General features: G+C 47.5%; 1 protein-coding gene across 2 annotated transcripts; it reads left to right on the top strand.

Moving 5' to 3' along the window:
• Positions 1 to 16,244, top strand: Sft2d1 (SFT2 domain containing 1). Of its 2 annotated transcripts, XM_029471510.1 has the most exons (9): positions 1 to 190; positions 6,735 to 6,756; positions 7,732 to 7,818; positions 8,496 to 8,578; positions 9,685 to 9,766; positions 10,885 to 10,920; positions 12,337 to 12,395; positions 13,483 to 13,512; positions 15,765 to 16,244. In XM_029471510.1, exons 4-9 carry the CDS (start codon positions 8,526 to 8,528, stop codon positions 15,802 to 15,804), a joined length of 300 nt encoding a protein of 99 aa, XP_029327370.1. In that variant the 5' UTR covers positions 1 to 190; positions 6,735 to 6,756; positions 7,732 to 7,818; positions 8,496 to 8,525; the 3' UTR covers positions 15,805 to 16,244. The 2 variants fall into 2 exon arrangements, with proteins under 2 accessions (XP_029327370.1, XP_021042242.1); XM_021186583.1 differs by lacking the exon at positions 6,735 to 6,756 and having other exon boundaries at positions 18 to 190.
• Positions 16,245 to 17,124: the final 880 nt, after the last annotated feature.

Below are 17,124 nucleotides of genomic sequence, written 5' to 3'. Positions count from 1 at the left end.
AAGGAGGTGCGCATGCTCGAAGGAAGCGGAAGTCCGGATTTCCGGCCGGCGAGTGAAGGTGCGGATTCCGGGTGGGCGTGGGGGGCGGACGAGCTAGGGGCCGGCGGCGTGGCCAGAGGACAGGGCTATGGAGAAGCTGCGGCGCGTCTTGAGCGGCCAGGACGACGAGGAGCAAGGCCTGACGGCGCAGGTAACGTTCTCGGCCGCGGCGACAGTGGGAGGGGGGACCGCGAACCGCTGTCGGGGAGTCGGTCCCGGATCCCCGGGGCTGTCCGGTCCCCGCTTCTCTGCCATGGCCTTTCTCTGCGCCTTCCCCTCCTGCACCAAGTTCCGTCGCCCCTGCAGCGAGCAGGCCTCGGGGCCAGGCTGCCTGTGGCCGGCTCATGCATTCCAGGTCTCAAGACACATCTGGGGCTGGAGAGATGGCTCAGCGGTTAAGAGCACTGACTGCTGCTCTTCCAGAGGTCCCGAGTTCAATTCCCAGCAACCACATGGTGGCTCACAACCATCTGTAATGGGGATCTGATGCCCTTTTCTGGTGTGTCTGAAGACAGCTGCAGTGTACTCATATAATAAATAAATAAATACATCTTTAAAAAAAAATAAGGCTGAGATCTGGGCGAGAGACTGGAGAGCACGGACGTGCCAAAGGTTGCCTGTGAAGTCAGCCCTCCTTAGTAATGCATGGGTTTAATTAACAGAGCCCTTGTTTGCTTGTGACCCAGACCTGAGACTTGATAAAGACTTACTTCCTCCAGTAAGAATTAAAAATAGGCAAACAGGAACTGCTTTGTGTTTTGCACGCTAGCACACTTTGGTGTGTCTTGGCACAGACACGGGCCTGATTTTGTATTACATGAAGATGTTTTGTTTGTTCGTTTTTCCTTTCTGGTTTATTTGTTGGCAGGGCTGAGGTAGCCCGTGTTGAGACAAGTGAACTCTATATTGTATTTTGTGTTTTGTTTGTTTGTTCTTTTTTGGGTCTGTTCCAAGACAAAGTCTCACTGTGTAGCCCTCACTGGCCTGGAGCTACAAAGGTCCTCCTGCCTCTGCCTCCTGAGAACTGAAATCTGTATTGTAATTGCAACACAAAAGACTGTACATAGTCACTTCAGCAATGGCTGCAAGTATGACTTATCCACGGTGCTTGATAGTATCAACTGTTTCATGCTCCACTCTTTGTTCTAGATCTTTGCTGTAGCTATGACGGACCACATGTAGCCATTCAAAATGTAAACAGATTAAAATGTAGAATATGTTTCCGTAGTGGTGCATGCCATTTTTAAGTGTTGAGTAGCATGTGGCTGCTGTTCAGACATTGCTGGAGTGTTGTCAGGCAGTGCTCTTGTAAATCCTGGGGACAAAGAAGTGATCTTGGTCCTTGAAGCTGTTTCCGGAAGAGAGGAGATTGTGTAGAGAAGGTGAAACGCTCTGGGGGTGGTAGACGGTTAAGTGGTTATCCAGCAGCTCATCAGGTCCCCACACCATTGTCACTGAGGATGTGATAACAGTGACTGAGAGAGGCCTCCGGTGCTACGGTTCAGTGTTAGTGGAAAGTGCCGTGGAAAAGGTAAAGTGGGTTGGGAAGCTTAGGGTTGCCGTAGTGCATAGGGTAGTCAGCCTCTCAGGTAGCTCAGGGAAGCTCTTCCTGAGCTCCCCACTAGGAGAGAGTGGCAGGGATGGCCTCTGTGTGTGCTGGGCCGGTGACTGGAACAGAGGGAAAGAGGGACACGGGTAGGAGACAAAGGCAGGAGGTGGAAGATTCTGCATCCCATTGGGTCTCTTAGGCTGTGGAGAGGGTTTCAGTTCACTGTGAGTGAGTGATACTGTATTAGTCACTTTCCCATCACGGAGCACAGTACCCGGCAGCAACAACTCAAGGAGAGGGAAGGTATGTCGTGGTTCCATTTCAGAGCTTTGGTCCATCTTGATGGGGAAGGTATGGTGGACAGTTCAGTTCTTGGATAGACATATGGGAGGGGATTCGCTTCCCAGCTCCAGGAAGAAGTCAGCCCTAGTGAGTGACTTCTGTCAAGTCGGCCTTAGCATCTCAAGTTTCTGGAATGTCTCAAAGTAGGGCCACCTCTGAGAAGAGGGCGTGGGAGCCTGAGCCTGTTCACGGGGAAATCTCAGCTGTGTTGATCCAGTAACTCCCATTTTCTCACCTTTTTAAAGATTTATTGTTCCTTCATATGTATAAATATTTTGCTTTCCGAGAATGAAAGGTATGACAGTAATGAGGGACAGGGGTAGAATGTCATGGTGGCCTTGAAAGTAGTAGGTGTCTGGGGAGAACCATGGGCCTAGAGGGAAGAGTGCCTAGCATGGTGCTTGTCCTGCAGGATGTGTGGGAAGAACACATGCCCTTGGGGAGGATAGACCACAAGATGAGAGATACTTAGAAGTTGGTGAGGACCAGAAAGTTTGTGTAGAGTTCAGGGTGTTCTGCGATTGTGGGTGACCAGGCTTAGCAGGGCAGTGGGGTGGTGACTTCTTGTACTGCAGGATGGAAAAGGTCCTATCTATGGAATAGGATGGTCACCCAGATGCAGGGTTAGACAAGGGTGTCCAGGTACCCTGGAATTTGAGCTACTTTGTCCTGCTGCTGAGAGGCTTGAGGGCCAGGATTGACTAGAAGCTAGGGTTCCGGGCCCTCCTTAGCAGGTGTCTAGGACATCTTCCTACAGGGAAAGGCCTGAAGTAGGCCTCAGAGAACCCCATCCTGCTCGCTCTCCCACCACTGTGCTTCTAGAGTTAAGCCCAGGTTAGCTTCTCAGACCTGCACGTACCTAGTTCCTCCTCCACCTGCCAGGACTCTGTGCTTCAGGTGTTTCAGCTTCCTTGCCTGAGTCCTTTCTTAGCTGTACAACTTGGCAGTCTTTTGGCAAGGTCATTCTTTCTGGAATGCTCCAACCTGGCTCTTCTAGTGGAGTCAGCATTGAATGTCTTCAGAGAGATGAGGCTGTTCCTAGTTACCCTCCTATTTGCTCTGGCTGCTGTTCTCACCATTGACCGCCCTTCCCCATTTGCATGTCATTGAAGCCTAACAGGTCGCCCTGCGACCTGTCATTGAAGCCTAACAAGTCTCTGCCACGAACTGTGTGTTCATAGACTTTGACCAGAACTCAACAACTGGGGAGCTTAGAAACCACAGAAGTTTAATTTTTACTATTCAGTCCCAAGATCATGGTGAGAGTGAAATCTGTGTCTCCCAAGGGTCATCTTCTGGTCTGTGGATGTACCATTCCAGTTTCAGTGCAAGGGGTGTGGGAACTCCCTGGGGAAGGGAACTAATCCCACCTCCAAAGGTCCTGTTGCCGTGTCTGAAGGCCGCTGAGGCTCCGTGTTCCTGCACCAGTGTCTGAAAGGTTAGGATTTGGGGGAACCCTAGGTGCACATTATAGCCCAGCACGGCAGATCACTATTCCGTGTTAACAAAGGAAACTGCCGTGTTCCACCTTCAAGTTCACCGAATGGAAGATGCTAATAAAACCCCCTGTTAGGTAAGCCAAGCAGTGGCTCTCAGAAGACTATGACCTGCCAAGGTGCTGTGCAACAGTTAGTTACTGTGATGGTTTGTATATGCCAGGCTCGAGGAGTGGCACTATTAGAAGGTGTGGCTCTGTTGAAGTAAGTGTGTCGCTGAGGATGTGGGCTATAAGACCCTCATCCTAGCTGCCTGGAAGTCAGTATTCTGCTAGCAGCCTTCAGATGAGAATGTAGAACTCTCAGCTCCTCCTGCACCGCGTCTGCCTGAATGCTGTGTGTTCTTGCCTTAATGATAATGGACTGAACCTGTGAACCTGTAAGCCAGCCCTGATTAAATGTTGTCCTTATGAGTTGCCTTGGTCATAGTGTCTGTTCAAAACAGTAAAACTCTAAGACAGTTAACTTTTTTTTTTTTTAATCATAAAACTCCAAAAATTCATGTGGTCTCTGAGTTGAGTCTTCTACATGTTATTGAGCTGCCCAGTTGCTGAGGCCTCTACATAGTTGCAGGATTAGGACAATCACAGAAAAAGACCAAGCAGTTAAGGTTAGAGAATCAAGCCTTTCAGGCCCGTCTTCAGGCCTGGGGTACACTGTGTGAAAATGAAAGGTCACAGCCAGTGAGGAGCTGCAGGTCAGGACTGTGGCTCCCTTCAGAGCCTATGGTGCTCCAGGCCCATGTGGAATGGCAGCTTCCCAGGAGGCTCATGGTCAGTCCCGAACAGTCACTCCAGTGCTGTGTTCTGAATGCTCCCCAAATTCATATGCTAAGGCCTAACTTCCAGCATGCCAGTCTACTTTGCTTAACAGGGAGACCATTTGCCCCTTCTATCATGTGTAGGGGCAGCAGACACCTTGTCTATTAACACTTGATCTTAGATTCACAGTTTCCAGAGTCAGGAGAAGGAAGAGGAGGAAGAAGAGGTGGTGGTGGTGGTGGTGATGGTGATGGTGTTTGTTACAGCACCTCGCATACTGGTTTGTTTGTTTGTTTTTTAGACAAGGTGTCTGTGTGGCTGGCTTGGACCTCACTGTGTAGACAAGGGTGGTCTGAACTCATGAGTTCCTCCTACCTCTGCCTCTCAAGTGCTAGGATTAAAGACAGGCCCCACCATGCCTGATCAGCATATAGTATTTGTTTGTTTATAACCAGGAGCTGAGCCCCTCACCTAGCTCTTAGAAGCACATTGTTGTTCTCAGGATCAGGAGTGGCTGGCCTGCTGTCTGGCTGGCGGGCTGGATGGCTGTGGAGGCTGGAGGGAGCTTTTTTTTTTTTAGATTTTGTTTCAAGGAAGTTCCTGAAGCAGGCCTGAGGGGTGGGACCCTAAAGCAGGTAGGCAAATGTGTACCTCCCTGGGACAGGTAGGAAGAGTCTCTTCCGGGGAGCCAGAGCAGGGGCCTGGGTGCTCTTGTAAGTAAGTGGATGTCTTAGGTACTTTTCTATTGCTGTGATAAGACAGCATGACCAAGGCAGCTTACAGAAGAGTTTATTTGAAGTGTGAGTCCATGACCGTCATGGTAGGGAGTATGACACCAGGTAGGTGAACATGGCTCTGGACAGTAGCGGAGAGCTCACATCTTGAGAGACAACATGAGGTAGAGAGCTAACTGGGAATGGCATGGACCTTCCAAACCACAAAGTTCACCCCCACCCCCACCCCAGTGGCACACCTCTTTTAGCAAAGCCATAAATATTAATCCTGCCCAAACAGTTCCACCAACTGGGGGCCAAGCACTCACAGTAAGTGAGTGGATGGGGGCAGCTGTCACTCAAACCGCCATGGGAGCCATGAGCTGCTGCCTTCAGTTCTCTCTGCTGTCAGTAGGTGGAGTTGTCTGCTCAGTGAGGAGGCTTGAGGTAGCTCTAGAAAACAGGTTGGGGGTGGGGAGACTGAAAACAGACTTGACCAAGAGTGGTGCTCAACATTATTGCCACTGAAATGAGGAGAAGCTGAGGGCCTGATAAGGAGCCTGTGAGGCAGGCCAGGTAGCAGCTCCTAGGACACTGCTTATTTTTTTAAGACTAGTTTTCTTTTGTGTATATGACTGCTTTGTCTGCATGTATGCATGTGCACCATATGCATAGCTGATGCCCACTGGGGCCAGAAGACGGCCTTGGACGCCTGGAACCTGAATTGGGAACAGTTGTGACTGCCATATGAGTGCTGGGAGTTGAACCCAGGTCCAGTGTATCTGAAAGTGCTCTTAGCTCCTGAACCCCAGCCCCAAGACTGGGGTTTTTGAACAAGGATTTCAGAGACAGAGGAACTGTGGGGAAGAAGGCTCTGGCAGTCAGTCAGTGGGTGATGAGAGAGAAAAGCCACTGGCGATGGACTGAAGAACAGAACCGATGGGCTGCCCATGTTGAATTTGGAGAACAGGCAAGATCTACCATGTGGGTAGGATTGGCTTTGTGGCCAGGAATCCTGAAGGACAGGACCAAGGAACCTGGTTAGGGGCAACTGAGGGGCAAAGTGGCTCTTTACCTCATAAACCCCAGGAGGAGAGGGGACAAGCAAGTGTGCTGCTCAGAATAGATGTGAGGAGCAGGGCCTTCCGCTTCTGCTGATTGCTGTCTTTTGCCAGCCATTGGGGGAGAGATGGAGGGGACGCAGAAATGAGGGCTTTCACTATATTGAAAGCCACAGCAAGTGTTCTGGAGGCATGGGCTCTGGGCTCTGTGGCTGTAACTCTCCCTGGCCCTGCAGGTGGTGTGGCCCTGGGCCTTAGTCTGTCATCAAGTACAGGTGCAAAGCTGGGGTTACTGTGTGGTGTGTCCATTCATTCTCCTCATTGCCTGTGTGGCTGAGGAGTCAGTGTCAGTGGTTCGTCTTTCAGTCCTGATTCCTTGCTGTGTCTTCTCAGTGGCCTCCCTGTCAAAGGCTTTACTGTCTCATGTGATAGCAAGAAGTCCTGAAGATGAAAAGTGAAAATTGTATGCATGTATGACAGAGCATGGTGTTCTGATGTGTGTGACAGCAGATTATTTGTTAAGTGATGTACACATTTGGGGTGTCTTATTCTGTGATGAAAATACAGGTAGTGTATAAATCCCTGGTAAGAAGGGGCATTGGGTGTCCATAGCCCATTCACCCAATTTACAACCACATGTCCAGTTAGGCTGTAGTGGGTGGAATTGCTGGAATCAGGATGTCTAACTTAAACGGCAAAGACACTAAGAAACATTAAACGTGGTGTGTTGCGCTGACGGAGCACTTTTCTCTCTGCCTTTCATGCTGCATAAGGATTCCCAGATGATCTGTTGAGGTAAGAAGTGGAGACCAAGGGGATTGCAAGCTGATGCCCACAAATTCCTATTATGATTTCACGGCTGAGAATGTCCTGAGCTGCTGTTCTTACTGCTCTTAAGTGTATATCATAGTGCCCATTAGAAATTTAAATTTGGGGTAGAAATTCTTGTAAGTTTCTAATTCTAGCTTTGAACTTGCTGTATAGTGGAGGCTGGCTCTCAACTCCTGATCCTCTTGCCTCTACTTCCCGAGTATCGGGATTACAGATATGCAGTACCATGATTGGCTAAATTTCTAGTTTCTTCAAGGGCCCCAGAAGCCAGCTCGCTCCTTAGGCTAGAGATCCATTGCAAAGTGGTTCTCTGAGGACCCAGGCTCACCTCTGGGTGAAGCACACCCTTGCTAGGTGCCTTCCATTTCCCTATCCAGGTCCCCCTGCTTCCTTAAAGGTCTCTACCGAGATCATCCTTGCCTCACTCTGCAGGCCTGGCAGAAGTTGAGAGGTATAGGATGAGCCTGTGTGCAGGCCCAGCTTCAGCAGTGTCCAGCATGCAGCCTACCTGGCTTTATTCCAGTTGAATCTTTACCATCGTGTTGTTGTACCTAGATGAACGTGAATGTGCTGCACCCAACAGGGAAGGACTTTATGAGACCTAAAAAGTACTGTGATTCTACCTACCAGGTTGTTTTCCAGCATCAGCTGATGTTCATTGTCCTTATAACCACAGAAGTGACAGTATTATAGAGTCAGGTCCATGTTAACAATGAATGCTGCCAAGTATGGTGGCACACACCTTTAATCCCTGCACTTGGGAGGCAGAGGCAGGCATATCTCTGAGTTCAAGGCCAGCCTGGTCTACATGATGAGTTCTAGGACAGCCAGAGGTATGTAGAGAATCCCTGTCTCAAAAGACAAAGAAGCTTGCTTAATGTAGTAGAGTCAGATTTATACATGCTGATCTAACTTTCTTAACTGTCCCTCTTTTCTAAGGTCCTGGATGCCTCATCCCTGAGTTTCAACACCAGGTTGAAGTGGTTTGTCATATGCTTTGTTGCTGGCATTTTCTTTTCATTCCTTGTGAGTTAAGGCATTGTCTTTTTTTAATAGTCTTACATTGTTCTGAATGAATATTTTAATTTAAAACCAACAGAAGTAGCCTGCTTTATCTAAATGTTAGATTATTTTGATGGAACACAGTGACCTTTAATAAGTGTGTAAGGATTGATTAAAAATAAACAGAAGGGCTGGTGAGATGGCTCAGTGGGTAAGAGCACCCGACTGCTCTTCCGAAGGTCCAAAGTTCAAATCCCAGCAACCACATGGTGGCTCACAACCACCCATAATGAGATCTGATGCCCTCTTCTGGTGTATCTGAAGACAGCTACAGAGTACTTACATAAAAATAAATAAATAAATCTTAAAAAAAAAATAAACAGAAATTAATGTTATGGTAATTTGGAGAAAATGTTAAAATTGTATTTGGAACACCAATTTTTCTTGAAAACTAGACAATCAATGATTTAGATGTGTTGCAGTAAGCCTGTTTTAACTTGGCATTCAAGTGAATACTTAGTTTGCGACCAGTGTGAAGACAGTTCTGCTAGTGCACATCTGTAGACACAAGAGACTACATTACCACAGTTGTGTTTGGGCATTACTGTAGAGTACTTAGTGTCAGCTGCTGGAGTAGAGCTTTCTAGTTCTGGGTTCTGAAGGTCATATTGTTATCTAACTAACTATAAATTCTACTTTAGGGAACGGGGCTGCTATGGCTTCCCAATGGCATGAAACTCTTTGCAGTATTTTACACCCTTGGAAACCTTGCTGCATTGGCCAGGTGTGTGTATACTTTGGCTTCTTAAAATGCCTTGTTTACTTTTGGTTCCAGATTTTCTTTCTAATAAGTCTTTGTAAGTAGCATGTTTCTGTTGATTGTTTATAATGTCAATTCTGCAGCAAAATTTATGTTCACTCTGTAATACTACTATTGTATTGAGTTCTGGGGATACTGAGTGGCCAGCCGTGCATTGGGGAAGCACAGAGGCCAGGTCCCAGGCTGAGGTCTGCTCCAGGGCTCAACTGTATAGTTGTCCTGGCTCTTGTGGAGTGAAGGTTTTGTGAGGAAGGGTGCACACAGGAAGCTAGGAACAGATGTGACAGTGTTGGTGCAGTGCAGAGAACTGAAGCTGGCAAGCAGCAGGGACTGGAGCTGCCGGGTGTCTTCTGAGAGAGAGCATTGCTGTGGGGATGAGTAGAGCATCAGGCCACTTGTGATGCTCTAGCAACATGCTTCTGCAGGCGGGGAGCCCAAAATCAGCGCCTCAGTCATCTGCTGAGAGCTGCACCCTGTATCCCTGAGGAGTTGCACACACTTCCATGTTTGGAGTCACCTCAGGGCCTTGCTTCCACCCATATGGGGATGGGAGGCAGTCTGTGGCCTCTTCACCCTCATGCCATCATACCAATATCATGTTAAGTCCATAGCATGTCTTGAAGTGTCCTTTCAAAGGTAAGGGGAAAAACAAGCATGGTGAACATGCATGTAATACCTGTTTTCTGGAGGAGAAAACAGAACTATTGCAAAGTCTAGGCTAGCCTGGGCTAGTAGCAAGACCATATGTCAAAATGGCAACAAAATGAAAGTAACTGCTCAGTACTCAGAAGGGAAGGCAAGAGGATTGTGAGTTTATGGCCAGCGTAGGCTACATAGAAAGACCCTGTCTCACAGGAACAACAACAAACTAAGTTAGGGGAGAAGTTCCCACTACAGAAGGGTGAGGTGTTTAAGGCCAGCCTAAGCTTTGTCCCAAACAGCAACAAACAACAGATCCACAGACAAGTAAAGCAAGAAATAAAACAACTCACACAATTTGTTTTATAGCAATTTTATTTCTGCATAGCCAGACAAATTACTAGAGCCATCTCTTACTTTGTTTCAAATAGTACATGCTTTTTAATGGGACCTGTGAAGCAACTGAAGAAAATGTTTGAAACAACAAGATTGCTTGCAACAATTATTATGCTTGTAAGTAAATAATGTTAATTTTATAAACATATTAATGACTTTTCTGAATTATTGCTGAGAGAGTGAGTGTGTGTGTGTATGTGTGTGTGTGTGTGTGTGTGTGAGTGTGAGTGTGAGTGAGGTGGGGTAACAGGATGTTAAAGGATCTGGCTTGTACAGCACTGTTCAGTGTGATTGGCCGGATGAAACATGCTTCTCGTCGCATGTGTGTTGTATAGCTGGAAATGGTTATGAAAATCAGCTGTCATATTTCATTTTTAAGCCCTACACATGTTGGGATGTCTGTTCCTCGGGGGAGAAGGTGCAGTACTTGTGAACTCATAGCAGTCTTCTCAGAGAGAATTGGAATTGTTGTTGTGGGGACAGCTTCTCAGCAGTGCTCTGAGTTGAGTCCCATCATGCAACAGGCTCTTATTGTGACTGTCACTATGGCTGTCACTTAGTGCTCTGAATTTCTGTGGCTGTCACTCAGTGCTGGTTGTTGAGTCACACTGTTTGCAGGAAAATGTTGAATGTGAATTAAGTTGCTGCACACCCAGATTCTGCCTTGCGGTAATGGTGAAGACAACTGCTGCCTCAGTGCAGAATCAGCAGTGTTAGGTGCTCTCTGGGTAGAGAGAGGAAAGCTGAACCTTAGACCCCCAGGCAAACCCTGGCCCCTGAGCTGACGATGGTCAGACTGGGGTCACATAAGCCTTCCCAGGTTAGACTCCCACTTTTGTTCTCCCCAGCTCGTCCAGGTGCCATGGGTGTGCAGCAGGCTCATGCAGTCTCCTGTGTGAAGCATTGTCCAGCGCTGTAAAGGAAACATGATAGAGCATGCTGGCGCTGTTGGCACTGCCATGAGCATCAGCAAGACACAGGAGTAGCCTCTTGCTTCTCTAAACTTGACTTTCCAGTCTTTCCCTTTACTTGACCAGCACATTATTTAGGGCTTCAGTTTGCTGGGACAGCGGATAGGCTTTCTATAGGCTTTAAGGTGGCACCAGAGTCCATTGTCCTATTTATTTATTTATTCTGTTGCATGTTATCCAAGCAGATGAATGCAGAAGTTTCTGCGTTTTTGTTGGGCCCTTGAAGAACCTCAGGTTTCTCATGAACTTTTTCCTTCCCTGTAGTTGTGCCTGGTGTTTACCCTGTGTGCTGCTCTGTGGGTAAGTTACATCAGCCAATCTGGCTATCTGCTCACTGTCCCCACTCCACCATTGTCCTAGAACAAAACTGAGGCCAGGTTCATGAAGCCCTCAAGAGAGTCGTCAGTGTCCCATAAACAGATGTAAGGTGGGTCTGCGGTCTCTAACCTATCCAGAGGTTGTTAAGCATAGGGCCCTGTGAGCACACTCATGCTGAGACTGGTTGCTACTCTGACAGCGTCCTAGACTGGACTTAGTGTCCTAGTCTGCTGCAGACTCTCTGTGTGCTTTGGGGGAAGCAACAGTGTGAAAAGCTCCCAGAGAAGGTAGGTCCAGAGAACAAGCAGATCAACAAATAGGATTAAAAAGAATCTCCATCAGGACCACATACGGTGGTGATATCTTTAATCAGCATCCTAGAGGCAGAGACAGACAGCTCTCTTGAGTTTGAGGTCAGCCTGCTCTACATAGTAACTTCCAGGTCAGCTAAGGGCTCCATGTGTGTGTGGTTGTGCCATAAGGAAGTCAGAGGATAACTTGCAAGAGCCAGTTCTCTCCTTCCACAATGTGGTTGCTGGGTTGTCAGACTTGGCAAACAATTGCTTTTACCCACTAATCCATCTTGTCTCCTCCTCTCAACTTTAAGGGTAGGGGCTAGTTGTGAAGCTTAGTGGTAGAGAGCATTTGTCCAGCTGGAGACAAGTCCTCGGCACCTGCCCACCTTCTTCCCCCCCAATGATTAGGAATTCTCAAGTCAGTTATCTTAGAACATTGTAGGAACTTCATATTATCCCAGAAGACTGCAGTAGTATAATTGTCCTTTTAAACAAACAAACAAAAACAAATAAAACAAACTCTCTGGGTGATGGTTGGATGCACCTTTAATCCCAGCACCAAGGAGGCAGAGGCAGGAGGACCTTTGTGAGTTTGATGCCAAAGTGAGTTCCAGGACAGCCAGGACTACACAGAGAAACCATGTCTCACAAAAAGAAGCAAAACCAAAAACCTCAAGAAGCCAGGCATGATAGTGCATGCTATAATCCCAGTGCGTGGGAGGTTGAGGCAGGATTGCTATAGGTTCAAGGCCAGTCTGGGCTGTGTATCAAAACATCTCCAAAGAACAAAATATTGAGGGTGAGTAATTCCATGGAGCTTTGCGGGGTTTTAAATGCTGATTGTAGGAAGGGTCACATCAAGCTATAACCTTGGAGAGTTCTATTTCCAGCCTTTGCATACGGTTACTTATGCTGTGTATTTTATAGTATTTAAGATATTAGGGATGGCATTGGAAAGGAAATGTACTTTCGTGGGCAATATTTAAAGTTTTGAAATATATAAGGATAAAAACAAACAAACAGGATATCCATTTTAAAGCGAAGAATTGAACCTGATTTATAATGCTACTTTTTAAAACTTGAATGTGTTGTTTGTTGCTAGTGGCGGAAGAAGGGGCTGGCCTTACTCTTCTGCATATTGCAGTTCTTGTCGATGACCTGGTAAGTCTCTTCTTATACCAGCTATAGAATAAAAACTGTCCAGGATGTTAGAAGCATCATTTAGATTCTAGAGAGCCCTAGGAAAGGGAGTAGAGGCCTATGCCTGTGATCCAGACTCCTGCAAAGTCAGATGGAGTGAGGCCCATTCTGAACACTGCCTCTCTGGTACTTGTAGAGAGAGTTGTGGTATCTGGGTGCACTGGCTATGGGGGCAGGCACGGAAATGTAGACAAAGCCACCTGAATTCTCTCAGGAGGAAGCTCCCAGGATGTGCTTACAGGTGTCAGGTGCCCCAGGCATTCCACCTGCTGTTGCTGTTGCCTTCTTTCCAGTGCCACATCCTCCTCACAGTCCCCTGTGACTCACTCTGCCTCTACTCACAGGCCTGGGACGCCCCAGCCAGCCACTCCTCACCTGCTCCCCATCAGACTGCAGAGCACGTTTTCCTTGCCTTTTTCAACTTTGTTGTTCTGTGTCTTTCCCATTGCCTGTCACCCTGCTGGGCTCAGCTCCTCTTGTGGCTGTTTCTCCTGTCCACTGACAGATACCACATCGGTGTATCTCGGGCTCACCATGTACGGTTGCTTGACTCTTTCATTGCAATGTGAAGAATCTAGGCTAAATCACATCGGCTACTCTCTTATATTTTGCTTTCCTTTGATGTGTTCCAGTTGGCTTTTCTCCAGAAAGTTGTCACCATACTTAGTAATGTTAGCTTTTGCTGGAAAGATAAGAGGGTAACTTCTGCAGAAGGCCTCAGCATCAGCAGCAGGGTCGCTGAGGTGTACTTATTAGGTGTACATTGTCAGTTGTGTGGATAGCTCAGTGACAGAGGACCTGGGCTCCATCCCCAGCACAGCAAACTCTACAAGCTGCGTATGAGGCAGCCTTGTTACTCGGGGCTGCAGGTCTGGGAAAGTTGGGTCTTCCACAAGTTCCTAGTCAGTGCTGTTGCCCGAGATGGAGTCACAGCTTGAGGACCACCGGCCTGTGTTCTGCAGCCGAGGTGGCTACAGTAGATGTGTCCGCTGGGAATAGACGGGCTTGGTGTAGAGAAAATGTCAACATGGTCGACTCTCTCTTGCAGGTACAGTCTGTCCTACATCCCGTATGCAAGGTGAGCTCTGAATCCCATTGTACTCCTGAACACGAGTTTAAATAATTTTCACATTAAGCTATTTATGGCTGGGCATGGTAGCACAACTTTGTGAGTTCAAGGCTTATCTGATCTATATAGTGAGCACCAGGCCAGTCAGGCCTACATAATGAGACAACAAAATTTACAGGAGGCTTTTTTAGTTAACTTTGTTGACTTTGTTGCTTTAAGAAAGCTATTTAAGAACGACTGGAAAGCTTGGCTTACTGCCTTCAGGTGAATGGACATCTTGCTGCACAGCAGCTGGGGTGGCGCTTGCTCCTGCCTTGCTGTATGAACACTAACAGGGAATTTGAAAAGAAATTTGGACCTTTCTGTTAAGTGCCCAAGAGGCAGAGACTCCAGCAAGAACAGTTCTATTTTGGAAAGTAATAAGGGAAGTTAGGGTTAGGGAATCAAGGTACATTAATGTTCTTAGCTAGCAGAAAGTGCTCTCTTCTGCAGGTTGGGGGCCAGGGGTGATAGATGGGTGAATGGCCAGATCCAGGCAGCCAGTGTAGTCTCCCATGCTGTTTCTTTGTGCTTTTCTAGAGGAATTCATGATGATTTAGTCGTAGAAGAAAACCCTGAGTTAATTCCAACCTTAGACCTGATAGATTTGGAAAAAGCAATTCTGGTGAAGTAGGGCTTTGTCGCTGGAATTTGGAAACACCTATATATTTAAAAGACAGCAGAGTTGTATACCTATGTGAACAGTGGGAGACACTGTTTTTACTCCACCTCTTACTGTATTTCTGACAAACACATAAAAGGAGAAAACACAAAGCAGAGTGAGCTGCAGGAAGGAGGCCCCTGGCCAGTGCAGAGGCACGAGACGCTGTCCCTGCCCATCCAAGCCAGGGCTCTGGGGACACGGCCCAGCTCCTGGAAGGTGACCGTGTGCCCCAGCAGTCAAGGCTTCTGGCTGGAGAGCGGCAGGCAACATGCAGAATACATTACAAATTTTTTAGTGGGTGTTTTAAACAGCAAGTTGTGTTTGTTTGTTTGTTTGTTTGTTTGTTAATTAAAGCACGTTATGTAATGGTTTAGACACTTAGAGAAGAAAACATGAAAGCCAAATGAAGTTTATCCCATCATTTTGGGGATTTTTAGGATGCAGCACAGAGAGTCACTGTCTCTGCTTCCTTGTCTCTGGAGCAAGCAGCTTTGCTCACACTTTACCTCCATGATGTCCTGCCTCACTCTGGCCAGATCCCAATGGGTAAATAACCAGGATACAGGCTGACTCCACATAGGAGAGAATATAAGTGGAGCTTGCCCCCCAGAAATGGCTTTATCTGGCTCACATTTCCAGGTGGCAGTCCATCTCTGACAGAAGTCAGGCCAGGAACTGAAGCATGAACCGTGGAGAGTCACTGTTTGCTGCCTGTCAGGGGACTGAGGTGTGGCCAGCTTTGCCATAAGCTTCAGGAGCATTTCCTGGGGGCTGGTACTGTCCACAGTGGGCTGAGCCCGCTTGTATCAATTAATCAAAACAGTCCCCACAGACATGCCCACAGGACAGTCTGATCCATCAACCCCTCACCTGAGATTCCTTCTCAGTTGATTGTTTAAGCCGAATAGGACAGGCGAGAGGATTCTGTTTTTTCTGTGGCTGACTAAAACTCCATTGTGGGGCTGGAGAGCTGGCTCAGCAGTGCTTGCTGCTCTTCTGGAGGTGGCTCATCCACCTGCATTTCTAGCCCAGCACCTAGGGGTCTGTTTGCCTTTTCTGGACTCCGCAGGCATCCACAGTCATGGCAGACACGCAGATATATACAACATATACAAAAATAAAATCAGTATTTTAAAAACCAACCCATCTTCTCCTTCCATTCACACCTACTGTTGGACGTGTTGGCTGACTCCATAGCTTTGCTGTTGTGACCAGTACATGAGTATGCAAGTTAAAAAAAAAAAAAAACAAAACCACAAAAACATTAATTCTTACAAAAACTTAATTCCCAGATTATTTTGTTATTGAGAGTCATTTCTTTTATTAAAATCAGGGTTATGTGCTAGTAAAAATTCCTGTAATAAATACCATTTAAAAAATTAACAAGAATACTTCAAAAGCACTCGTAAGTATTGCGAGTGAATCTCAGCAAAGCCTTGGTTCTTTGGAAACCGGGCTGCAGAGTCCAGCCCTGCTTGAAGTTGCTAGTATGTGGTGGGACGCTGCTGATGCTCCTGCACCCTGCTGCTTCATGGCCCTTTCTCCTTCCTTCCCTCAGGGACGCGGTGCTCAAGTGCTGCTCCTCACTCTTGGGTTGAAAGTCGCACGAGCCCAGGAGGAGTGCTTGGGAACAGTGCTGATGCTGTGCCTGCCCCAGTGATCACTCCAGAAGCGGCAGCAGCCTCAGCCCATGCCATGGACCGCTGCACCTCACTGCGTAGCCCTCCATTCCCTGCCCGCTAACCTCTGCTTCCAAAGACAGGAGGGTATAATCATTGCCACTTGTAAATAATTTTTACTCAGTTTTTAGTCTTTACAAACAGCTTTTGAAATGTGAATATTTAAGGTATAAACCTGTGTTATAAGATATATCCATCTTATTTGGCTTTTTAAATGCTCTACAACTTTAAAAGGATTTTTTTTAACTTTAAAAATGTGAAACTTTATATACTTCAAGCTTAAAATTACTTATTAAGTGTAATAAAAAGTAATATATGTATCTTTACAGTTTTGAAATAAACTACTCTTGGAAATGTAACATTTTCTGGATCAACTGTATAATACATTAAGTAGCTTAGCTCAAAGAAACCCAGCCCCAGCTCTGGGTGACGTGTAGCCTCTGTCTGTGTGACAGGATGGGCGTGAGAAAAAAACCAGCTCTCAAGTCAAGGGCCCCACATGGCCACTTTGAATCCCAGCTCTTGGGAGAGCAGCCAGAGGTACACAGTGAGGCTCCACATGGGAGCCCGGAGTGAAGAGCAGCAGGTGCTCCTAACCAGAGACAACCCACCTACCCAAAGCATCATCCAAGGGGTGTGTGTGTGGGGGGGGGGGCTGCTGGTCAGAAGGTGGCCCCAGAGGTGCCAAGGACCGCCTACTGCTTTCATCCCAGGATAGGGATCAGGGAGGAGGGGGGAGAAGAGAGCTGGCTTTGGGGGGCAACAGGATATGAGGAAGCAGTGACTCGCTATCTCCTTCAGGTCTCCACAGGCTGACAGTGGCCCAGTGGCAGCAGGAGTACACTTGTGGGGACAGAATGAGTGGCTCAGGCAGGTGCAGATGAAGAGGGGAGGCCTCCTCAGTGGTGTATGGAAGAATCGCTCTTGTCTCTGCCTGGTGGGTGGCCCAGCAAGCGTGTAATGGACACGAGGTAGAGAAGGTGCAGCCACTCTGCTCAGTGTCCCAACATACAGAAATGGTGAGAGAGGTGACAGGCGACTCGGGCACCCTGTGCACCTGGGCGCCGGAGAGATGACCCTGCTTAGGAATACTTGCTTTTGGGCTGGTGAGATGGCTCAGTGGGTAAGAGCACCCAACTGCTCTTCTGAAGGTCCGAAGTTCAAATCCCAGCAACCACATGGTGGCTCACAACCATCCGTAACGAGATCTGACTCCCTCTTCTGGAGTGTCTGAAGACA

Source organism: Mus caroli, chromosome 17, assembly GCF_900094665.2.
Source record: "Mus caroli chromosome 17, CAROLI_EIJ_v1.1, whole genome shotgun sequence".
In the NCBI taxonomy this organism is placed as follows: domain Eukaryota; kingdom Metazoa; phylum Chordata; class Mammalia; order Rodentia; family Muridae; genus Mus; species Mus caroli.
Note: the sequence above shows the minus strand (reverse complement) of the source record. Positions and strands in the feature narration are given on the sequence as shown.

Coding starts and splice junctions, on each gene's coding strand:
- Sft2d1 (XM_021186583.1), top strand. CDS start 128: ATGGAGAAGCTGCGGCGCGTCTTGAGCGGCCAGGACGACGAGGAGCAA. Junction 7,819..8,495: donor GCATTTTCTTTTCATTCCTT/GTGAGTTAAGGC, acceptor ATTCTACTTTAG/GGAACGGGGCTGCTATGGCT. Junction 12,396..13,482: donor CAGTTCTTGTCGATGACCTG/GTAAGTCTCTTC, acceptor TCTCTCTTGCAG/GTACAGTCTGTCCTACATCC.